The sequence below is a fragment of the Neovison vison genome, chromosome 4 (genome assembly GCF_020171115.1).
Source record: "Neovison vison isolate M4711 chromosome 4, ASM_NN_V1, whole genome shotgun sequence".
NCBI classification, from domain to species: Eukaryota; Metazoa; Chordata; class Mammalia; order Carnivora; family Mustelidae; genus Neogale; species Neogale vison.
In genome coordinates this window covers 226,970,516-226,996,143 of record NC_058094.1, presented here as the reverse complement: position 1 = coordinate 226,996,143, position 25,628 = coordinate 226,970,516, and the positions used below count along the sequence as shown (strand labels likewise).

Here is a 25,628-nt window from a genome sequence, read left to right as displayed (position 1 = left end):
TGGAAGGAAAGAATCCAGCAGGAGCTGGGGGGCTGGCGGGGGGAAGGACAGCACCCAGCTGCAATCTCACAGCCCTAAGTGTGCTTTTATTTTCAGTTTTTTGCTGCTGTTTTTCACTCACTTTGATTTCTCAAACCCCACCACAGACAACTCTTCTGAAACCTTTCCAGGCTAAGATGACCATGGCCTTGCTCCGTGGCCTGAACTCAAAGCAGCCACCTGTCGGGCAGTGCCCCGTGGGTTCCTGAGGAAGCCCCCGGATGGCCCCTCGCAGGGTGGGGCAGAGGGCCACAGTGGTCATCTCTCAAAGTCACAGCAAGACTGAGTCATCCCCCCCTTAAATGACTGTCCACAGACGTGGAGCTGCTTTTAGCTGGATACCCAATACCATGAACCAAGAGTCGTCCACTGCCCCATCGGCAAACCGCATGCGGTTATTGTGAAGGACGTGGTGAAGGGCATCAGTGTCACTACTACAGCAACACAGGCCATCGGAGAGCTACCTGCGCACTTTGCCTCTCGGTACCCACCCGAAGGACCATGAATCTAGGCTCCCCACCCTCAGCATGGCTCCGGACAGAGCAGTGAGAAGTTCACTGCCTCTTGCAGAGATAAGTGGAGAAGTGACCTTCACTCTCAGTGAACGTCAAAAGCAGCAGCTTGTCCTAGGTCTCAGTGTCAGGAAAAGCCGGGCCTCTCAGGCAAACTCACTGGTTTCGATCACATCTCGGAAGCCCTGTGACTCCCATCACAGATTACGCCGTCCCTCTCTCCTCTGGCGCCCGGTCCTTCCTGAATGGCTGGATAGAACCGTGCTGTGCTCCGCTGTCCTCGTCTTGCAGGAGTTACTCTGCTACCCCTGTTCTCCCTCGCCCAGACCGCTCTTACATGGGATGTATTTTCCCGACTGCCTCAAACTCTGCACACTTAAAGGTGGGCAGGTAGAGAGGAGCAAGTTTCTAGGGGCAGACAAATAGGAAAGCTGAAACACATTAGAACTGGCTTCTGGGGCACCTGGGGGGCTCAGTGGGTTGAGGCCTCTGCCTTCAGCTCAGGTCATGATCCCGGGGTCCTGGGATGGAGCCCCGCATCGGGCTCTCTGCTCAGCGGGGAGCCTGCTTTCCTCTCTCTGCCTGCCTCTCTGCCTACTTGTGATCTGTCAAATAAATAAATAAATAGGGCAAAAGGCTAAACGAGACTGGAGTTTATGCAAGAATGCTTCGTCTTCATTCTGAATTCCTTCTTTCTGTCCTTCCTTCCCTGCACAACAAACCTCCACGGCCTGGAGTCGGCCAGATCGCCAGACAACCTCCTAGTCCCCTCCACGCACACCTGTTGTCACTGGTGCCATCAGAAAGACCTCTGGAGCCCCTAAGAGCAAAGACTGTCTGGATGCTGCAAGTTCACTCACAGGCTGGAGGAATATGTCCAAATTCCAGGAATCTAGAGATTCCCAAAGGGGCCTAGAGATCTCAAAAAAGTTAGAAAATATAAAACGAAAAATGAAACTTTAAAACACAACTTTCTATCACTGTGAAGATTTACATTTTAAAATGTTAGTATTTGGAATCTCCTAAAAGCATTTTAGAGCTGCTCATTTCAGAATTTTCTCTAAAAAGAAACTGCCTGTTTCCTGCAGAAGAAAGAAATTGCTCTGTGCCTGAATCTTGATTCTCTTGAGAGGTGCCCAGGAAGGTCAGTGCAAGGGTCCTTGAACTGGTAATTACTGGGCCTGGGAAGAAGAGTCCCTGCACAGGTGGTAGGACTCGATCCAAGTGCCTGTTTACCACCATTAATGAGAGCTACGTACATGCACCCACCCCACTGGCCCCTGAGAAAGAAAGGAGGCATCTGGGGAGCAGGTGCATCTCAGGAGAATCCATTAGGCAAGGTCACACCCAATGACAGGTAAGAGACAAATAACCCTCTTTTCCATTGCTTTGCTTTTTACCCAGAATTATTTTGTCCTCATTGTGAAATGAGTGTGAGCTTTAAACCACAGGCTGGAGCTCCATCCACACTGTTACTACACTCTTTCGAGGTCGACACAGTTAATATGGTCAAAGAAAATGAACTCGGACACAATGCAACACAGGGAAACCTGACAAAAACACCAGCATGAATCCTAGCAAGATTCAAGATGGCCCTACCCACCAAGAAGATTCTGGAGAGGTCAGAAAGCTTAGAAAACAATGTCATAAGCTTAGATTGTACTCAGCAAATGATAGGAACATGGAACAGACAGATAGAACAGCAGAACTGAAAAGACTAAATTAGATGTGGTCTGAATCCAGGTTGTAATGAGATTTACTTACACAGAATACACTGTGAGCAAATGTACAAACAAACTTCACTGTGTGAGTAGTGATGAAGAACTGACCATGGCAAGTGAATAAGTCAATTAAGATGCTCAGAGGGACAAGTGGTGAGATAAAACATCAATGGGTCCTCCTTGTGGACAAGATGGCCCTCACTGAGCATGGCAAGTGGACAAGATGGCCCTCACTGAGCACGGCAAGTGGACAAGATGGCTCTCAATGACCACGGCAAGTAGACGAGATGGCTCTGACCATGGCAAGTGGACAAGATGCCTCTCATGACCACAGCTAGTGGACAACATGGCTCTCACTGACCATGGCAAGTGGACAAGATGGCTCTGACCAAGGCAAGTGGACAAGATGGCTCTCATGACCATGGCAAGTGGACAAAATGGCTCTCACTGACCACAGCTAGTGGACAAAAAGGCTCTCACTGACCAAGGCAAGTGGACAAGATGGCTCTAACCAAGGCAAGTGGACAAGATGGCTCTCATGACCATGGCAAGTGGACCTCTCACTGACCACAGCCAGTGGACAAAAAGGCTCTCACTGACCAAGGCAAGTGGACAAGATGGCTCTCATGACCACAGAAAGTGGACAAAATGGCTCTTACGACCCCGGCAAGTGGGCAAAATGGTTCTCACTGACCACGGCAAGTAAACAAGATGACTCTCACGGATCATGGCCTGTGGACAAGATGGCTCTCGTTGACCACAGTAAGTGGACAAGATGGCTCTTACTGTCCGTTGCGAGAAGACAAAATGGCTCTCACTGACCATGGTAAATGGACAAGATGGCTCTCGTTGACCAGATCAAGCAAGCATCACTTTTCAAGAACCTACTGGCTGCACTGATTTCACTCTAAATCCTTTCCCGTTTCTGCCCTAGAACAGATCATCTGTGTCTGGCAGATTATAAGGCTTCTTCTATTCATTTTGTTGTGGTAGAAATGGATCAAATATAAAACAGTACTTGGTGAAACACAGCTGCGTTGACATTAAGTCCCTGGAGGGATGCCAGAACTTAATAGTGACCCCGTCTTCTTGACTAAGACATACACAGGGATCTTGTGCATGGGGCTCTTAATAATCTTAAATTACTCACATCAAACTTGGCACTTAAAGATATTGTAAGAAATAGAAAATACCAACAGAAAAATTTCAAATAGGCCTGTTTACCCGACAGAACTCATAGCTGGATTTCAGAGACAGAGAATTTGCAACATAAGCCAACATCATAAAATACTTCAAAAATTGAGTAGATTCCAGAGACGCCTGGGTGGCTCAGTTGGTTAAGCAGCTGCCTTTGGCTCAGGTCATGATCCCAGCGTCCTGGGATGGAGTCCCACATCGGGCTCCTTGCTCGGCGGGGAACCTGCTCCTCCCTCTGACTCTGCCTGCCATTCTGTCTGCCTGTGCTTGCTCTCTCCCCCTCTTTCTCTCTGATAAATAAATAAATAAATAAATAATCTTTAAAAAAAAAAAATGAGTAGATTCCATCTAAAATGGCCATTTATTTTTCAAGTAAATTTCTATTTACATTTCAAACGAGATAAGCACCGTAACCTAGTTTTTAAAAAATCACCACTAATGGCTATTTTAATACATTTAATCCTACGTTTTTGGAAAAGGCAAATATTAACAAGTTGATGTAATGGATTTTTTTAAACTTTTTATTTGAAAAGAAAGAAGTTACCATTTGGAAATAAGTAATTTCAAAGTAGCAAAAGCGGTACCACCCTTTATTCAGACTTAGCTGCTGTGAACAGCTAACCACGCCTGCTCCATGGTTCACACTTTCTACACACGCACACACGCGTGCACACGCACACACACGCACACACGTGCGCACACACACACGCACATGCCCTTCTTTAATCATCTGAGAGTAAATCACATGCGTCAAGGTCCTTCCCTCGTAAACATTCCGCGCGTCTAACAAGGACAGGGACATCCTCTCGCGTCACCACAGCACGACCGTCATCGCCGCGAACCTGCATGAACACAGAGCTCTCGTCCGACCCGCCGTCCCTGCCCCAGTTTAGTCACGGGACCTAGTAATCGTCTTTACGGCACTTTTGTCCCTCCAGTCCAGGGTCTGGTCCGGGTTATTACAATTATTTGTCATATCTCTGTCATGGATCTTTTTTTAGATTTGATTTATTTATTTGACAGACACAAGTAGGCAGAGGCAGGCGGGGTGGGTGGGAAGCAGCTCCCCGCTGAGCAGAGAGCCCGATGCGGGACTCGATCCCAGGACCCTGAGACCATGACCTGAGCTGAAAGCAGAGGCTTCACCCACTGAGCCACCCAGGCGCCTGTAATGGATTTTTTAATTAAGAAGTAATTCAGCCAGGTACGCACATGAACGTTCACCGTGAACTTCAGAGCACTGCAAGATCTCGGGTCGCCTTCAGAGAACTAACACGTAAAATCCATTTTCTCATTCGGGCAACAAAAGTGCCACGTACACATGCAGCCAAAGGACTTTCGACCTAGTGGCCAAGTACTTCAACGGAAGGGACCACAAGTGATGCTAGAGGCACTGATGGCACGGGAGGGTGTGGGCACCACTGCCACCGTTCACACACACGGTGCGACTCAGCACGGCTCAGACGTCAACGTAAAGCTAGAACTGGAGAATCTCTAGAAGAAAATTGTTTTAATCTTCATGAATTTGATGTTGGCAAAAAAATTTCTTTGATGGCACGCTAAAAAAGTATTAACCATAAAAGGTAAAAATGGATAAACTTGACTTCATAAAATGAGAAACTTCTGTTCGTCAGAAGAGACCGCTCAGAGGGGTGTCCGGCTGGCTCAGGAGTGGGGCGTGGGGCTCCTGATCTCGGGCCACGGGAGCCAGCCCACGCTCGGCAGAGACTGCTTAAGAGCAAACAAACAAACAAACAAAATATACCACTAAGAAAATGAAAAGACGAGCCACAGACTAGGAAAAATATTTGTAATATACATATCTAACAAAGGGCTTGTGTCCAGAATAAAGAAAACAACCCTTACACCTCAGTAAAACAAACCAATAAAAAAACAGGCAGAAAGTTTAGACACTTCACAAGAGAAGGTGCACAGGTGACCAACAAGCACAGGGACGGACGGCGGACAGCGCCCGTGACGCGGACCGCACCCATTAAACCCGTCACAGCAAGTTCAGGTTACGAGAGGAACAGACGGCACAACCGCTCTGGGGAAAGTCTGCGGGTCTCTGTCAAGTGAAGCACACGCAGACACACCACCATGGCACACTGGCTATGTGCCCGAGGGAACTACACACGTATCCACACAGACTTGCACCCAGATGTTCACAGCAGGTTTTTGTCGTAGCCAAAACCTAGAAACAAGCCGAATTCTGTAGGGTGGGGGAAGTCCCCTGGGGGGTCGCATCCAGCAGTGCTGACTGGCACAGACAGGCCCAGAAGGTCAGGTCTGACGTGTAGTGACAGAGAGAGGTCCATGCCCTCCAGCAGCTGGAGCTGGAGCTGAGGGACAGGGACGGCCAGCAGAGAACGGGGACCGTGTGCGGGCAGTAGTCGCCTTCTCTGCCTGCACTGTGGCAGCGGTTCCGCGGCCGTGTAGACTCGTCCAATCTCCTTCAACTGTCCTTAAAGTGGGTTTGTTTTATTGCAAGTAAATTCTACCTCCAGCGGAAATGTGTGAACAGGGCGATGCAACAGAAGGCTGGGATGAACGAGGACCCGCCGAAGGGGCAGGCTCCGCACCGAGCAGCGCGGCGGGAGAAAGCCCGAGGGACCCGCACCGAGGTCTTCCCTGCCTTGCCGCGCTCTGCCCGCGCGAGGAAGCGAGCACTCGGCCAGATCCACGAGCACTCAGCGCTGGGCTCCTCCCAGGTGCCGCTGCTGCGCACAACGGAGGAGCGGGCCCTGCGGCCCGGGCCCTCCCTGAGAGGGAGCTCCAGTCCTCACCCCCATTTCAAGCCTCGCTCGGAGCAGAGAAATTCTAAAGCGACCCGGTAATCTCGACGGACTTACAGAGGACCAACCCTGACCTCCACCCGCTCACCCACAAGGAACTGTTCACTCTGCTCTTCAGCCTCTGAACACAGGCCGTAGTCCCGGACCCCCACTCTGATGGCACCCGCCCCCCAAGCAAGCAGCTTCCTTCCCACGGACACACGAAGCAGCAGCCCCGGGGGAAGGTCTGCAGGGCCCAGACCAGGTCACAGGTCTGGTTCTCGTGTTTGGCCGCAGCCTGGGCTTCTGAGCACCACAGCTGGCAGGGACACGTCCACGAGGGATCACAGACTGTAAACCCGGCGAGCAACGCGGCCAGGAGGCAGCTGCGGGGCTCCTGTCGGCAAATGCTCCCATCAGAACCGGCCGCCTCAGACAGCATCACTGAGGACATGCCGCCATGAGTGTCACATGAGGTCCGGGGAAGAAAGAGAGCTTGACCCCAGGTACAAAATACCAAAACTCTAATTGTAAGGAAAGAGTTGGATACTAAAACAGACACAGGACAGAGCATTAGATCCCATTAAAAATCAGGTTTTTGAGGAATGCGGATTGCTCAAGAAAATGTTCACAATCGTAATGCCAAGTGAACACACAGGACGCAAAACAGACGCGCAGCCGACGGAGCCACCGCTCCTGTCTCAAAACCATGACCAAGAACGGTGGTCACAGTGATGATATGCAACGATCACAGAGGAGTGACCTCGGTTTTATGAAAGATTTTGGGATTTCTCAAATTTTCTAAATGCATTTCAAGTTGGAGATAATCATCTTTGCTCACCTACAGAGTCGATGATTCTAGACTAAAGCTGCACCTTACGATGCGGAGCCCTGACTTGCTGCATGGCCGTGGACGCGAACGGCTCCGCTCGCTCTGCGAGGCTGTTCCACCTGCTTCCTCGGGCCGCCGGGCTGGCTGGACTTCTCACTGGCCTCGGCAACCACCGCTAACGCCTGACCTGGCTGCACAGATGTTTGTTTCATGGTGGCCAACAGAAGTCTCCGTCACAGAGCCCCTCACGAACAGAAAGGCCCTTTCCGTACAGCAGGAAAGACGAGGACGGCACATGCCGCTGTCGACACCACCCGTAGCCTGTTGCCACCCGAAGCCCACGTCAGAAGGACCTGAAATAAAGTATGTAACCGCCAGGACGTTCATTCAACGGACACCTAACACGGCACGAGAAATGGCAAGAATTCCCAGTCCTGGAACTCCTGGAACGCCAAGCAGATTCTGGGCGAGAGACTGCTTACTTTCAATCGCGTTTGGCAGACATACACGGCCCCCTGCCCACCCACCGTGCTGTGTAACTGTACCGCGCTTCCCGGGTTCCCTGGGGTGCAAAGTGCTTGTGGGGGAGTGTCCCCCCCCAGGCCAGGCTGACAGCCCCATCAGAAAGTCCTGGGACCCCTCTCCCCCCACACTGCAGTCCTGAAAGGCTGTCCCTCTTTAGGGACAAGAGCTTCTCGCCTCTCGGGCGGGCGCCAGAGACAGCAAACCCAGCCAAGCCTGAACAAGCCGATCTCTGAAAGGTGGGCCGCAGGACGCAGCCCCGGGCCGCACAGGAAACGCAGGTGAACCTCCAGGGCCGACGGTAAACAGCTGCCCGGTCTGGGGGATGAAACGACTAAGACAAACGTCTCCCAAGAACGTCCGCACGCCCTCTTTCCTCGTGACCCCTCTTCTTCCCGCAGCTGCTGTGATCGGGCCCCGCCCAACTCCCCCAGGACGCTCGAGCGCCTCCTCCTGGGAAACCCACCAGCCACTTCTCCGCCCTCATCCCACGGGGCCTCTCTGCAACACCCGGCAGGGCGGAGGACAGCGGTCTTCCCTTGGCTTCAGAGTTTTCTTTTTCTTTCTTCCACACCCCCCCTTAGCTTGTGATGGCTGACGTTATGCGTCCACCTGGCCTGGCCTGGCCGTCACACCCAGGGATCTGATCAACGTTAACCTAGACGTCACTGTGAGGGCATCTGGCAGATGTGGTTAAGTACCGAGGACCCTCAGGGCTGTGGGTGAAGAGAAAACCTGAGGCTCCCACGTAGAAGGAATCTTGCCCTGAGGCTGCGGTGCGCACCCGGCCTGGGATTCCAGCCTGCCGGCCTGCCCGCAACCTTCTGGGCCGGCCAGACTGCAAGCAGGCCGATTCTTTAAAAACATGGAGAGCGAGAGCAAGATCAGACAGACACGTAGAGAGGAAGGAAGAGAGAAGACAAAGATGCAGAGATACGGAGAAGACAGGTCGATACAGAGACACAGAATTAGGGGGGAAAGAGCCTACTGAGTCTTCTTCAAGATACCCTGACTGATGGCCTCCGTGGCCTACAATCTGACCTTCCTGTGAGCGCGACCCGAAGCCTTATCTCATCACCTGTATACTCTCCCTCGGTGACAGTCACATCGACGATCCTAGAAAGTCTCAGATATTCCTGACCCTCCAGCCTGTGTATCCAACTGAGCATCCCCGAAGCTGGGACTCCTCTGACTCGGAGCGGGCTCTCCTTCCCCTGCAGTCCCTATCCTAGTCAATGACATCCCCACCTCCCCGACGTGCAATCAAGAAACCCAGACCTCTTCCCCGCTTCATCAAAATGCCGCCAGACACCGCAGAGCCCGTCTCTCGTCTCCCTCTGCGTCTCCCGCCCCCTCCCCGGCCCGGGCACCTCCCACCGGGCCTGCAGCCTTCCCAGCCCCAATCACCTCCTCGGGTGCTGCGCTTCTTAAACTTAAATTGGCTTGTGTCACCCCCCTGCACAGAACCCTCAGCGCCCTTGGGATGAAAACTAATTCCATGCAAGGTCCTTCCAGGCGGACAGGCCACACCACCCCGAGCCCCGTTTAGTACCCGGCAGCTCACACCGCCCCGGCCGTGGGCCCCGGCACACCCCAGGCTCCGCGCCCGCGACTCCCATCCACCGTGTCGGGTCTGGAGACGCTGAGTGCCTTCCAGACCACACACACCGTCCCGCACCCCAGCCCTGCCCTTTCCGCCAACCAGCAAACCTCCCCCTCCTGGTGCTGCACGCCCTGCTCCGACCGGAAGTCACCAGCCTTCAGGACACAGAGCGGGTCTCAGTAGGCCCATGTGACAGCCATGAGCCACATGTGGCCACTTATGTTTCAAATTAAGGTCAACAAAATTCTGAACGCTATTCCTTGGCCACACTATTCACACCCCAAGGGCTCTGCGGCCACACCTGCCTCGTGGTAGCCTTACTAAACCACACACAGACCGTGTCCGCCATGACAGAAAAGTGCATCAAGAATGAAAAACGTGGGCCAGAGCCCCTCACTAGGCGCTCTCCCTCACAGCCCTGTCGGAGTGAGCGTCCCCTCCGTGCCCTCCCAGCTCACTGCCCATCTGTGACCTCGGGCCCTGCGGTGACGCCTGGCCTCCTGCAGGTGCTCAGTGCACGTCTGCTCGGCGTTGTCCACACAGAGGACGCGCCACGGACGCCTTCACCGCTCAGGTTACAACGAGCTTCTGATAGCCCTCGGCTCGGCAAGTCAACGTCCTGTGCTGGGCCTCCCCTGGCAGACGTCCCTGCTTCTCCCAAGTGACCCGAGAACCGTGCAGTGCCAGACACATGAGCAGGATGTGCCACGGAGAGTTACAGGGGATACAGGCATAAAGTCAGGCCGAACCAGCACAGTTCTGGAACCTTCTCTGCCCAATGCCCTGCCCCAAACAGAGCAGCTTCCCTCCCATCTGTTCACATGTCACACCTGAATCAGGATTTCATCTGAATAAAATGCTTATTTAGAAAAGGGGTGGAGGGGCGCCTGGGTGGCTCAGTGGGTCAAGCCTCTGCCATCAGCTCAGGTCATGATCTTGCATCGGGCTCTCTGCTCAGTGGGGAACCTGCTTCCTCCTCTCTCTCCGCCTGCCTCTCTGCCTACTTGTGATTTCTGTCTGTCAAATAAAAAAATAAAATCTTAAAAAAAAAAATCACTACTCACCTTTAAAAAAAAGAAAAGGGGTGGAAAAACATATCTTAACATGTGTATTTTACTCTCTTAAATACTAAAGATATTTTAACTTACTCAATATTAAAAATAAAAATAATAAATGTAATTCATTTACTCTGCAACATGCTTCTCTGATTTAAAAGGCGATTCTGGGGCACCTGGGTGGCTCAGTGGGTTAAGCCTCTGCCTTTGGCTCAGGTCATGATCTCAGGGTCCTGGGATCAAGCCCGCATTGGGCTCTCTGCTCAGCGGGGAGCCTGCTTCCCCCTCTCTCTGCCTGCCTCTCTGTTTACTTGTGATCTCTCTGTCATATAAATAAATAAAATCTTTTAAAAAATAAATAAAAGACATTACCATAATTAAAATATGTACACCCAATTCAAGCCATTTGTTACAGAAAAATCATTCCTTGAACTATATCAAGATGTGTTCACATCTGCTGACAAACATAATGAATAAGACTTTTTAACAACTCCCAACCCACTGTGTGCTAAAGCACGTTTAACAGTATTTTATTTCTGGCCCTGCCCTCCATCCCAGACTTGCTGCCGATGACCCTCAGTGCCATCTTGGAATCCACCCCAAACAGACCCCTGAGACGCCTGCCCCACTCCCCCACCGCCACCTGTGAAACTCTGTCCTCCCGCTCACCGCAGCCCCCCCCTCCCCGGCCAAGCCCTCAGGACTCTGCTCAACCACCACCTTCTGCAGCCTTTCAGGACCCCCTCCATGAAATGCAGTCTGCCAAAGGCAGAGGCTTAACCCACTGAGCCACCCAGGTGCCCCAGAATCGCTGCATGATTTGCACAACTCGCTTTCATGACATTCAGCTTGTAGTGGCTCCACCAGAATTACTGATTATCTGTAGCTTTTGTAGAAGTTCTTGAAGACGAGAACCACCTCTCACACACACATCGTCTAATTTAGCAGCAAGAGAGGGCTGCAGTTAGTGGGGCACTGGTGTGACCAAGGAAACTCAGGAGCAGAAGACACCTAGCTACATCACAGAGCAATGCAAGCTTGGTCTTGCCCTCAAGTAGAGCATAAAGTTACTAAACACTGACTAATCCCGGAGCAGACTAGTTGCTGACAGGGTAACACGGTTCTCCATTCAGTTGCGCGTTAGAATCCCCCTCCGGGAAGCTTTTAATGTCCAGACGCCCAGGCCCAGCCTAGTTCCATCAGAATCCCCGGGGTGAGATGGGGGCTCCACCAGAGGTGTGGCTATAAGCCCCCAGGGCCAAAAATTTCCCGTTTCCGGAAGCACCTGCTCCTTGTAACAACTTGGCCTTCTGGGGAAATCACTGGCCTAACCAAGACCGGGGTCTCACTCGAGTCCCCCCGTCCAGGCCCCACTTCCATAACGTAGCAGCTGAACAGAGAAGGAGGCATGTAAACTCCTATCCCTCCATCTACACACCAGAAAGAAATAAAAATTAGATGGGAACTACTTTCATCTAAAAAATCATGGGGCGCCTGATGTGGAGCGTGCGACTCTTGATCTCGGGGTTTTGAGCTCAAGCCCCACACTGGGTGTACAGGTTACTTAAGAATAAATACCTTTTTTTAAAGATAAATAATAAAAATGAAAATGAAAAGCTGTTCTGCTTCTATAAAGATTCTAAGTGCTCGTCTGCCCACCATCCCCGCTTACCTGTCCACAGGCCTGACCAGGGGTTACTCAAGGGCCGGGAGCGCCTCGGGTGTTTCCAGCAGAGCCTCGATAGCTCACAAAGAGGGCAAGGGGTGCGGTACCCTCTGTGTCCCTGTCTCTGCACAGCGCATAGAGCCTGGCCCCACAACAAAGCAGAAAAGCCCCATCAACTCCCCCATTAACCCAGCTGAAGGTCTAGCCGCCTGCAAGGCTGCCATCGCCACACAGAGGCCACCACAGGAACACCGGCGGTGACGCGAGGAGCCAAGACCACCTTGGCACCGACAACCGCGGCCCAGCCAGCACCTTCCCCACCACCAGGAGAGACGACGGCCCCCAGGATGAGGTGGTCAGGGACGGGCCTTCCCTCGTGGCAGCGTCCTCCTCCTTCCGCATGTGACGTAACTTTCAGTGTCGCGGGTCGACGGACGTGGGACGAGACCCTGAACCCAGCCGCCTGGCTCCGCAGCTACGTGAGCTCCCCCGCACTTCGCTCCTCCGATCCGCAAACAGGACCTCAACAGAAGGGTGTGAGGCCTGAAGGACCATGTCCCTGCCCACGACAGGCCTCCGCGGACACAGCGGGGCCACCGGGAGCCAGCAGCCGCCTCACGACAGCACTGTGCGGGACGCGTTTCATCTGTTCTCGACACAAATCAGCACCCGGCCAGTGAGCTGTCGCCATTTACGCAGCGATCTGTTAACGTCTGTGAATAACGTGATCTGTTCAGAGATGGAGACACTGAAGACTGTTTCTGAACAAGGTCAGGGGCGTCCGGACAGCAGTTAACCACACAGAGGAGATCTGAAATTTCCTATCATTTAAAAGATTACATTTAGAAGCTCAACCACTTTCTCCAACTTCCTGAGCACAGGATTGATAGAAATCTGAGACGTTAAAAATGTGTTGGGCTGGGTACCTGAGGGGTTCAGTTGGTTAAACGCCTGCCTCTTTGTTACGGCTCAGGTCATGATCTCAGGGTCATGGGATCCAGCCCCGAGTCGGGCTCCACGCTCAGCAGAGCCGGCTTCAGATTCCTTCTCGCCTTCTGCCCCTCCCCCAACTCACTCTCTCTGAATAAATCAATTAATTAAACCTTTAAAAATAAATACGTTGGGAAATGCAAGTAATTGGGTTAAAGCCCTTGCATTAGGACTTTAGTCCCATCCTCAGTCCTAACCCACCCCCACCTCCCCGTCCCAGCACCCAACCCTCTACACCAGCTCTGCACTGACCTCTCCCAGCCTGTGGCCCAGGGAGCAGCGTGCACAGCCACGAGCACCGAGGGAAGGTCTCCCCACCTGTCTCACCTGCCTTCACCCCACACCCATCAGGAGGACTCTGAGGCCAAGTGACCCGCTGGTACCTCTTCACTCTCACTGCAGGAGCCTCACGGGTCTGACCCGCCTGGGGCTGTGGCTGAACCCGGTCCACCCTTCCACCCAGTGATGACCACAGGGAGACAAGCTGTTAGCCCTGCCTGTGCACATCTCGCTTCTGTGGTGGCTACGGAGTCACCTGCGAGCATCCAGAAAGTGGATAGAATTGGAGGCTGGACCTCCCGAGTGGTGAGGGGGCAGAGAACCCGATCGGAGCGGCTGCTGCAGGAGACTTTCTCCTCCCCAGCCCCAGAACTCATCTTCCCTGCCCCGCGTCATAAGCCATATCCTTTCCGACCTGCAATCCTTCTGATGACTGCGCTCCGAGCACGCTGCTGTTAGCAACTCAGACTCTGCGCTGGAAATGGCGTCCCAGTGCGACTACTGGCCAGACAGGAAGGAGCAGGCCCCCCCACAAGGAGACAGACAGGAGGCTCACTCCTCCAGCGAACCGGGGGCAGAACACGGTGGAAGGAAAGACGCTCTCCTCTTCGAAGCAGCAGAGACTGTTCCCAGCCTTACCAGCTCCCGTCACCAGGGTTAAGGAACCCGTCCCGTGACGAGAGACGTGAAGCGGGATCAAAGACAGCCTGACGGACAGCGGCTCCACATGGCCCAGCACCCCTAGCTTGGCCTCCTCTGCCCATCTCTGGGCTCAGTCCACACAGTCTCCAAGGCCATCTCTTCTTTGAGAATCCTAGAAATCCACTGAGCGTGAACTACAGTGTCACCAGAAAGACCCTGCCCCCGTACCCCCTGGAGCAATCTGCAGCCGCTGGTGGGAGCTGGGCACACCTGCTCTCACCCTCGGGGACAAGGAGACACAGCCGGCGGCTAGTGAGGGTTAGGAAGGGGGAAGGGCACGTGCTACTCTTTCACTAGTAAGAAGTGAGTAAACCCCCCCAGTCGGTCGTCAGTTTCCCTCTCTTGCACATTTTACTTGAGAAGAAAGATACGCAACAAATAAACATAGAATTTTAATTTGTTTCCACCCATAAGAAGTTATCTACATATGAATTTTTTCCAATAATAAAAATAACATTTGTTAACTATGAAATCTCCCATAATTTTAAAACACAAAAAGTAGAAAGTAAAAACTGTCCATTCCCCACCCCTGAGGACACCGCACATTCAAGTCCTCTTCTAGGCACATGCCAGCTCTATTTCTACATAAAATGACGTGACAGTATGTGTGAGTGGTATAACTTGCTTTCTCACATCTTTTCATTTGAACTTACGTGGATTTACCTCACTCTCCTTAAACTAACTGCATAGTATCCCGCCGCACAGATGCTACAGGACTCAGCAGCTGTCCTCCCTGAGCCCGATTCTCTCCCTGCCACACGCGCCACCTGCGGCCGTGGGAGGCAGGCCGGAGCCATGGGCCGTGGCTGACAGGGAGACGTGCTCAGGCAGAAGCCACTTGATCGTGAACGCCAGCAGACCTCTGCCTTCTGCTCTCGACATGGGGCTGTCAGCAGTATTTCCTCTGTCCTACAGTGACATGGCTAGCTCTTCCTCATTTCGAGGTCCAAAATACCTTGCAATCAAAGAATTCTGGAGAAAATGTTATATGACCATTTTCTCTTTGACTGTTTCATCTCAGGCTCTAACTTCCTCTGGCTACACCGCATTTGGCACCAAACCCCAGACATGTATGAAACAAGACCAGAGGATCTCAAGGGGAAGTATCTTCTTTCAACCAATAAACATGGTTGAGGTCCAACTTAAAATATAGCTTGCCAGATAAGAATAGAAAATCCTAGAGTATTTAAATTCAATATTTCCAGCTAACCGAGTCATTATTTCCATATTTAAGTCACCCCCAGTCTAAGAAAAATATTTTACCATCACACCAGCCTTTAACAAAGCCTATCAAACAAGAGTGGAACGGGAATGTCTGTGAATTCTTTAATGCTGAAATGAAATCGAAGCACCTAATCATACCTTATATAGCGGACGGCGCACATCGATGGGGCAGTTCTGTATTACTTCGTCAACGACATCGGAGATGGATTCCATAAAGTCTGGGTTGGCAAACTATATTTTACAGAAATATAAAAGAAACATTATATATTTCTCTCAATACAACAAAAGAAAACTCTTTTTTAAAAGTAGCTTTGACAGATACGGGATTTACCGTACATTTCAAAACTTCACACTCATATCGGTGTAATTTGCCAAATGAACCCCACATGACTTGGGCAGCGACGAAGACAGATGTCCCCTCGAGAGAGGAGATGGCTGGGTCTAGTGAAGGAAAACTAGCAAACTGAACAATGAGACCAGTCCTGTGTTAGGAATATGCGATGTATCGTGCTGATGAGAGACTATAAAAGCATGTGCATGATACCTAACGAGAAACACCATGAGTACATAACAAGCATAACACTTACAAATATTCATGTCATGAAAGAAATTGGGCAAGACATAACCAAAAGCACCCCAAGGACAATGAAAGATCATGGTAGCGGGCTCGAGACGGGTTGAGGCCTGCCTGATATGATGACGGTGGTTTATGTTTTTTAAGCGGTCTCCACGCCCAGCACATGACCCTGAGCTCAGAACTCACCACCCTGAGCTCAAGACCTGAGCTGAGATCAAGAGTCAGACGCTTCATGGACTGAGCCCCCTGTGCCCCAACCTGAAGACGGGGTCTTTAAAATGACAAAACCGAGACGGTGTTGATCAAGCTACCGAGTGACCAACCTTGTACTTCATTCTCTGAGTTAAGTACGCTCAAGTATAAATAATTCAATTACATCGTAAGCAGATTTTAAAAATCAAGAGAAGCTTTAATGTACACTAGTCTCAAGGAAGAAGAAGGTAACATCCAATTCTCTAAGCTGTTCACCAGACCCTGCCCGTTTCACGTCTGTTTGAGGTCAGTATCAGCAAAGGCCTTCGTGAATGAGCTCGATGCTGTTAGAGGACAGGAACTCGGACATCTGCGCCACTTCCTGGACGAAAGGGGCGTAGACGCACCCAGAAATAGGCCACAGTTTGCGACCTAGTGAGTATAAACGGAATTGGGCAGAAATATATACCGAAATACAAACGAAATGCCTTTTATTGAAATCTTAAAAATGTTGCCTCACAATTACTCCTCCTGCAAAAGTAGTAATTCTTTGTGACTAATAGTTAAAATGGTGACATCTGTAATTCTTAGACTACGTAACTGATGGAAAGGCTAGTCCTCCTCCAACCGAAGCTTCAACTGTTCTGCAGAACCAATGTCCTGGGTTAAACACTGGGAGCAGGAAGGACGGCCTCCAAAGACGGAGAGACTCTGTGTTAGCCCACTTTAAAAAAGAAGCAACTTTCATTTGGTCCCTGAGGCAAACTAGCTTTCCAGTGTGAGACTGACTTTAATCCCATTACCTTCCACTGCTCTTCCCAACCACCCCGGTGATCAGTCATTAACTATCTAACAAGCGGGTGTGTGCGGAGACAGACTGGAACAGCCACCCCGACAGACGGCAGGGGCAGACGGCAGGGGCCGGGCACCAGGCAGAGCCTCCAAGGAATCCAGTCCTCCCGCACTGCTCTCCAGGCACACTAGGTGGCAGCGTCGCTCCACGGACGCCTCACTCTGGCACAGTCCAAAGCAGACCTCTTACCTCGGGGTGAAAGAAAATCTCGGGCCCCAGGAATCTTTCGTAGCCCACATCAATGACAAACTTCCTCTGGTTGATGGCGTTGATACCCGTGTACTGCTTGATCCACTTCCGGGGATCCACGTCGTATTTGGCAAACTCCTTGACTATGTCGGGGCAAATGTAACAGTATTTCTCCTGCAGACGCGAACACAAAGACGGCACCAGGCATTAACTAGGCAGAGTCTGTTCCCTCCAACAGAAGTACCCAGTGACCCCCCGCACAAAACACTCCAGAACTCCAGTGTGGACGTGTCGTCGGGCCTCCTGCTCTCCCCTCTCACAGCAGACAGGGCTGTGCTTTGATTCTGGGTATGGGAGCCGGCTTTCTCTGCAGCTCAGCTGTAAATCTCTGCCTTACTCTCTCAGATTTTGTTGCCCTATTACCTGAAACAATGTCCAAATGTGTCTACTAAGTGTCCTGTCTCGGGGTACCTGGGTGGCTCAATCGGTTAAGTGTCTGCCTTCAGCTCAGGTCATAATCCCGGGGTCCTGGGATCCAGCCCCACGTCAGGCTCCCTGTTTAGTGGGGGGCCTGCTTCTTCCTCTCCCTTGATCTCTCTCGCTCTCTCTCAAATAAATAAAAATCTTTAAGTGTCCTGTCTCATCTTCCCTTACTCCTCTGAGGTCCCCAGACAGCACTGGACCAGGCCACTGGACCAGCAGACCCTCATGCCTACCATGATCAATAATGCAGCTGTGAGCCTGCTGTGCAGTGTGACACGGCACGGTCACCGGCTCTGTGACAAGTACGCACTGAGGGCCTAGGCACATGGGCTGTGCAAAGGAACAAACACACAGAGACCCCTGCCCACTGGAACATACGCTCTGGCTGAGAGCTGGACAGTAACCGATGGCCATAACACATAAGTAAACGACAGTGTGCTTCGAGGAGGGAGTTGCTGTGAACAAATAGAAAAGGCAGCGTAGACGGGAGCACTAAGGGTCCCAGCTGCTGCCGCCAGGACGCTCTTCGCCCTGGCGTTAGCAGCCAACCCGAGATGTGCCCGGCATTCCCTCAGCATCTGGTAGCGTGTGACAGGCAATCTGTGGGTGGCCCCTCTGTCCCCACAGCTGACCTCAGCTGGCCGGCAGGTGGCACTGGGGTACCAGCTCCCGAAAGTAAGCTTCCCGTGGGCGAAGGCCTGATGGGCTCCGTAGGTCTGGCACTGTCGGGTGCACAGGGGGTGCCGTTACACAGTCCCGAAGGTCCTCTGCAGGTGTTTTCCTAATACCGAGTTCTACGTTTTTTAGGATCCCCGAAACCCCGAAATTCTAATAGCATCCTTAACACACTCTCACAAATTAACAAGACCAACAAGCCACGGTGGTTACCACCACGTGTGCCCTGACGCTAGAGGGGGGTGAGTCGGGCCACGCGACTTGAAAGCTCCCGGGCTGGACAGGGGCGGGAAGCAGTCAGAGGCCTGGTCTGCTGCCTGCAGCCTCGCTCATACCGGAAACGCCTCCACAGACCTGGCTGCAGGGCGGCGCGGTGGGTCTTACACTCTGGACTCCTGCCGCACTGATGCTGTGTGCAGGCTCGTGGCCACGGGGGACGGCCACAGGGCCACCACGACACTGGGGTGCCTCTCAACCACTCTTTCCAGAAGCTCCTCCTTCACAGGAAGCAGAGAGGAGACAAGCAACAGCAGGCTACGCCACATAACGGGGCCCGCACAGCTCATCCGGGGGGCACGGAGGACTCCCGGCGTTCACCGCCGAGCAGGACGTGGTCACAGCCCGAATGGCAGGCCCCAGCTGCCGGGTGACAACGGGTCCCCAGACAGACTGTGAGCAAAGTGGACCCCACTGCCAGGACCAGGACAGCACACTCAGAAACCTTCCCTACAAATGGAACTCACACTCGCCAGACAGAGCCCTGAGTGTCAGGGACAGGTAGTTCAATCCTGAATCACATTAGTAACAGATGCGGGGTGACGAGGGAACATGGATCAAATATCCAAATTTCTTTCATTGAAGAAAGGCAAGGAAAAAAGGAAAATCTTGGGAAATATTGCAATCTAAAAGAAAGTCTTAGACTCCTTCTGTAAACTCTGCCCCCGGGTTCACCAGGGCAAACTATTCTAGCCCTGGGAGTACCCAACCCCCGACACTCCTGTCCCCGGGACGCTGGGGCAGCTGGCCATCCTCCGAGCAGGAGCCCTGGCCTACACCAGGGCACTCTGTCCGGAAAATGCCAGTTTTTACCAAGAGCGGCACACAAAATGTGGGTCCTCTCTGATGACTCTCCTTCGATCAGCCCACTACTGGGTGCTCAGACGGGAGCGGGGGCTTAGGCTCACCCCCCAGCCGGCCCATGTTCCGCGAAACAGGAGACGCTCGTGGTCACAGGTCGCACGTCACAACCGCTCTCCTCTCCAAACAGACAAAACCCTTCCCTCTTCAACTATGACAGCTACCCTCGCACTACTAAAAATCTTCTTGCCTTTTGGCTAAAAAAATAATCTGCCCTGATTTTGAAACCCAAAAAGAGAAGTCCCTTCAGAAAGGGTCTGTCAGCTGCCACACACAGAGCAATACAAAGACGAAACGGATGGGCCAGGTCCCGTGGACAGTTTGAGGACCAGGGAGCCATTTCTCTTCTAATCCTACTGATTTACACGGTCAAACCTCCTGCGGCTTCTCCAGCACGGTGCCCAGAGCCTAGGAGGTGCAGGAGGACGTTGTTGCTGGTCTGAGATCCCAGAACGGCATCATTCTCAGCCGTCGTTCCCAGGGCACAGAAGCTCAGCCGAGCACCCGCCGTCGGTCTGAGGTCTGGCCGGCTGCACAGGACGCCCAGCTCTGCTGTGCTGGTGCTTGCGCCTCTTTGCAGAAAGGAAGCACAGAGGCAGATGTGGAAGGCACATTCAGTTAATTGAAGGTTCCATCTAATTAGGCTCCAATTAAATGATGCTGTACTACGTGCGCCTGTGCTCAGTACCAGGGATCAAGCTGTTTGCGCTTACAGCGGAGCCTCCACAGCATTTGCGCTCGGAGAAGGCGAAGCTTCCAGGCTTTCAGTCCCTTAGCTCAGGTGGTCAAGGCACAAGACCCACATTCTCCGGAGGGGAGAGGAAGGAGGGAGGGAGCAGGGGTGATGGCAGCAAGGGGAAGTGTCCAAACACCGTTTCTCTCTCCCCCCAAACCGGCCCATTCCCCGGCCCATTCCCCATCTGTTTTTACCTTAATGGCTTTTGCGGTCTCCAGTGACTGCTCAGGAGGGATTCCCACCTCCCTCTCCCTTAGCAGCTGCTGAATGAAATACGTAATGTCTCTACCTGCAATCGGGATGTGTTTGATGCAGCTTCCGATGACGTAACCTTCTGCCTGGGGGGAAGAGGAGGCAGAACGGCCGGAGTGAGTGACCCCAGCGGGCAGAGCGCCCGGACGCTGTATGTCCTGCCCCCTCGGAGCCCAGCACGTCCTGGACCCCCAGTCCCAGCGAAGCTCAGGACAGGAGGCCTCTGAAAATGACTGCATGCACAAGCCCATTAACAGAACCTGAGACTCTCTGCAAACAACCAAAATGATTACATCAGAAAAGTGAAGAGAAAAACCAGTGCATTTCCAAAAAGTCGTGCCATCTGTGAACAGGAACAAGGGAAAAGCTTTACCTATAAAGTGGGAAACCAGCTATGAACCTACTGACATTCAGGAGTCAACAATCTGGCTAAGCACACGGGGATTAGACTCAGACAACCTGGATGCAAATCCCGGCTCCGAGACGGTCCGCTGAGTGACCACGCACAAGCCTGTCAACACATGTCAGCCCCAAAACCTGCCTCCACAATACGGGCAACGAAACCCACACGTAGTTTACAACAGACTCGGTGAAACACAGTAAGTCAAGCACATAGCACTGTTTGGGGGCACGTACTTGGTACTTGATAAATGGTCCCATTTATGGTACCAAGAGCTGCACGTGTTAGGACTAATTCTGGTCGGTTAACCCTGTGCAGCTGGAGAGCAGGGCTAGTCAGGAGCTGGGCCGCTCTGGCTAGACAGCCTGCGTGCCTGGTTGGCAAAGCACGTCTGTGGGGCCCAGACAGGAAGCAAGCCAGGAGTTCACATGCCGGCCGCACACAGGCGGCCCCAGACCCTCACCAGCTGTCCTGGGGGCACAAGTTGCCCCAGAAGCCATGGTTCTCCGGGGGCTGGTGGCCAGAGTGGACGGCTTCCTACCACAGTTCCAGCCAAAGACAGGAGACGCTCCAGACTCCACATTCCAGCACCGGCTTCTATGCCACATGCCCACGGGAGGCGGGGGACAGCGGTGACCGCCAGCCTCACCTTATGGGTGGGTTGGAGCTAAGGGTTACCAGCACCAGACACATTGGCAGTTAAGCTGCAAGGACAGGTGCCCAAATTCCTCTCGTGTGCTTTCTGATGGACCTGAACTCTAGAAGTAAAAGATTTGGCCTCTCCACAGTGTCCGAGCTATTTGTGAAATATTTTGAGATGGAAATAAAAGATGGTACAAATTATTAAAGTAATGAAGACTGACCCAAGCTCACAAGAATATTAGCTAACATAAACAACTCACAAACTAAATTATCATATTCTATGCACTACATGTAACATTTTCTAAAATGAAGTTGACCAGCATTAAGTAAGTATTAGCTTAAAAAAAAAAAAAAACCCTACGTGTCCAACCACAGGAAAATAAATGAATGGGTTATCCCATACCCACATGATGGGCTACAATGCAACTATTAAATATTTCTTCACAGAATATTTAACCATGAGAAAAAATATTAGGAACAAGCCAATATGCAAAACATAACTTCAAGATCAAGTATACAATTAGAATACACAATCAGACACAGAATATCCCAGTTTTGCCTAAAACATGCATCCTTGTGCACCTAAGAAAAAGAACTGGGAAGGTTCTCCCAACAAAAGTATGATGTGGTTCTCTGGGCAGGTTTATGGGTCATGTTACTTTCTGTTTTACAGAAATTTTGTACAACAAAGGTAATTTCTATAATCAGGAAAAAACTGATTAAAAAGCATAGATAAAACGTCTAAAACCACCTCCTCTGTGGACCTGCACACTCTGTGGAATCTGCTCCCTCTACTTCTCCTCACTGGAGACCGGATGGACTGAGCAGCAGCCCCTCCGGCACCCCTGCCCCCGGGGCTTGGCTGCACTGAGCTTGGAGGGCACGACCTCAGAGACCAGCCCAATGCCAGAATCTCCCCGTCAGTGTTACACATCGAGTGGCACTAACACTTCACAATGACCCAGAAGAGGAGTAAGCGTGCTGAGGGGGCCCTGGTGCTCCCAGCCCAGGGTCCGCAGGCATCAGCCAGGCCTGCCTGATGCCTCCTTCCCCCTCTCCAGCAGGGACCCCCGGATGTAGCACGGGACAAATCTGGCGTTTCTAATTCCTGACTACAGATGTCTCTTGAAGCCTGAATTAGGAATCACTTCTCTAAGGTTTTAAAAATTAAAACCAAAAAAATGACATTGCAGAGCACTCTGCAAGTCAAAATGTACAATCTCTCCTTCTTCGTTCTTGAATCCATTTTTTAAAAAACAAGACACAATTCCTCGAATGATTCCTCTAAAGCATGAGAGGCTCAAAGCCATACACACCCGGTCCCAGAACACAGCAGTAACCCTCCACGGGGTCGCGCCCCAAGCCAACAATCCGTCTCCACAATGACATCTACCCAGCAGCTCCTTACGCAAGCCGGGGAAAGTCCACGGGTGACGCCACCCCGGGAGGAGCATGCGGAGGCCAGGGAGTCCGAACCGCCGCTCACGCCCCGACTGCGGACATCTGCCGCTACAAAGTGAAAACCTCCAGTGCCATGGTGAAGAGACATCTGTCCTTCCCATATACCTGGGTTAAAAACCTCTTGTTACCTTTTCTAAGTACAGCCATGACTTTTAATGTGATATTTTAATTACAGAAGGGATTTTCTCTTTCATTTCTTCCCTTACCTCAAAACTAGTTGAGGCCTACAGAGAGTGAGGCATTGACTATCCTGCTTACCACTGGGATGGCATGAGTGACCCCGTCCCCGCTGTCAATGACGATCCCTGTTAACGTACGTTCACCAACTTGTCGAGATGTCCAAGACGCAGCCAAGGCCAGCACTGCCTGGATAAAAAGATGCAGAGAGCATGAGCACACGGGAACTGTTTCTCGAGTGTTCTGCCTGCATGTTCTCGGGCTCATTGATAAGCTCTTTCTTAGCTACTCCAAGCAAATCTCAACCTGCCCTACCCTCCACCCTCCCCCCCAACCCCGTCAAAGCCCCCACTGCTCCAAAATTCAAATTCCAAATTGCACAACACACAAATTTAGTACACTTAAGCTGGACGGGTCAAGTTTTCAATACAATAAATCGACGTTTACAAAGGAAAGCCCATGAGAGAGGAACTTCACTATAGAGGAAGAAGATTTTAATCTCTAAGCCACTAGTTCTCAGTGTGGTCCACGGATATGATAAGATCACTTGTGGAGTTTAAAAAAGAAAAAACAGATTACTAGGCCTCACACCCAGATATTCTGATCTGGTAGGACTAGGGCAGCTGTGCTCAGACGGGGCAAGGTTGCCTCCCAGGAAATCTCTGCAATGTCTAGAACCATTTTGGATTGTCCCTTGGAGAAGAGGAAGCTGGTGGTGGTGTTTCTTCCAGTGGGGAGAGGCCAGAAATGCCGACCGCCCTGCAACACACAGGTCAGCCCCCACCACAGAGAACTGTGCATTCTGAACCACTGAGGTTGGAAAACCTTGGTCTGAGACGAAGCTTGAGAATCTGTTCTTACATAAAACCCTCTCCAGGCAGCCTCAAAGCACTTGGCTGGGGTTCAGTGTTTCCTAAAGTGTCTTCCTACTCCAGAGAATGTAAATAACTTGGGGAAGAGGAGATTTCTGGTTAAATAAATTTGGAAGTGTTGGAATGAACAGATTTCTTCAACGCAGGCATTCTCAGGGCCTTTACTCTGCTACTCACTGTGAATCACCACCAGCAGGCTACAGCGTGTGGGATCTCCCAAATTATTTTCCTATGCAACTCCTCCTCCTTTTCCTTAAAAGGGACTAGTATGATGCAGAAAATATTTTGGGAAACACCTGCCCCATTATTCCCCAAAATTTCAGCCAATTCCTTTATATAGGATGGCAGAGAAAAAACCACCCAAACCAACAAATTCCCCCGCGCTATGAGCAAGGAGCTTCAGAGGAAGTTGTCGGTTCAGGGAACAACAGGAGCCTGAAATCCATAAGGGGGACCCTCTCAAGCTATTTATTTTCTTTTTTAACAGACTCTACAGCATCTTTCCTCTACTATGATCAGGAGTGAAAGAACAACAACAAAAAAAAAACCCACACCTACTTCCTGATCTTGTCATCCGAAGAGAAATACGACAGATTTTAATGCACGTACAAACAGCCAGATAAATCCTGTATCAATAGTGTAAACATAAAACCAAACACAGAACATGTTCTCTACAATGTTGGAGTTCAAACCCGAGTGCGGTGGGGTGTGCACTAAGGGAGCGGGAAAGGCAAGGACACACCGCTCAGTCTTCCCACAGACAGCCTCTGGAATCACCGTTCCGTCCACTAGTGGACAGCTAAGCTCTGTTGGGAATTGTAAAAATAACTTTGTTTTTACCTGAACCGCAATGTAGAGTCCTGGTACGTTAAATGATTCAAACATAATTTCTGCAAGATATTCTCTGTTTTCTGGCGTATTCAGTGGAGGTTCTGTCTGTAAGAAAACACCGACTATATTTAGCCTTTGCCCAAATTTCCTGTAATTACATCACAGCCATAAAAAAATTAACCTGAAAGCATATTAATTAGGGTGCTGTACCATTCCCTAATTTTACAGATAGAGTACATTTACAGTGATTAAATAAAGAAATCGGGCGTGGGTCCTAAAAGCTTGAAGATGGCAAAGACCCCCCAAAACATTCCTGCTTTTATTAACCACACCAAAACAAGAACAAGTTACAGAGAAGAACGTAACACCTAAAATACCCTGAAACTGGAAAGACCTGTTGCAAGCTGCCAAGGGCAGTAAAAATTCAACCGAGACACGTGAAGATGGACACCAAAAGGGAACACCAGGGACTCTGATCCCAGGCAAAGAGCAGAGCTCTCCCCAGAGAAGCAGAAGCGTCAGCCCTGGCTCGGAACCACAGTGTCCATTTGAGCAGAGGAGCTGGAGATGCCTCCCGAGCCCCGAGCCCCACCTGCCCTCAGAATGCAGGAGGCAAGGTCAGGAAACATCTTTGCTGCCAGGAAAGCGCAGGCGAGAGGCAGCCTCACCTAGACTCCGCCCGGCCCCCCAGCCCAGACCGAGGTCACGCACACAGCAAGTGGAGGAAGAACTACTCGGCGGTCGGAGGTGAGGGAAGAGCGCACGGAAACCAGCCAGGCGCCACATGGAAACACTAAAAGAAAACAAGAGGGGAAAGAGAGAAAATAGGAAAAACAAACAGCAGACAAAACATACATGCCCAGGAAGATATAAAAGCAAAGCAGATACAAATCAAGACCAAGAACAGCTCGAAAAATTCAAATATCCATTTTAAAATAATCATCGTTATCAAATAGGAAGATTATAGAAAAATAAAAAGAATAAATAAATCTGCTTTTTGTCATTCAGCAATAGGTTGTGAACATTTTTCCATGT

The 25,628-nt window shown here is 51.3% G+C and overlaps 1 protein-coding gene across 5 annotated transcripts in view; it reads right to left on the bottom strand.

Annotated features, from left to right (window-relative positions):
• The window catches only part of ACTR3B (actin related protein 3B), a 77,170-nt gene that overhangs the window by 5,418 nt on the left and 46,124 nt on the right, over nt 1–25,628 (bottom strand). For 4 of the 5 annotated variants that reach the window (XM_044246895.1, XM_044246899.1, XM_044246897.1 and 1 more), the window contains 5 exons: nt 24,603–24,698; nt 22,972–23,079; nt 20,153–20,296; nt 16,928–17,101; nt 15,255–15,347 (listed from right to left, as the gene is read on the bottom strand). In XM_044246895.1, the coding sequence (XP_044102830.1) occupies nt 15,255–15,347; nt 16,928–17,101; nt 20,153–20,296; nt 22,972–23,079; nt 24,603–24,698 (615 nt within the window). The remainder of the gene's footprint in view (nt 1–15,254; nt 15,348–16,927; nt 17,102–20,152; nt 20,297–22,971; nt 23,080–24,602; nt 24,699–25,628) is intronic. The other variant, XM_044246896.1, reaches the window with a different exon arrangement.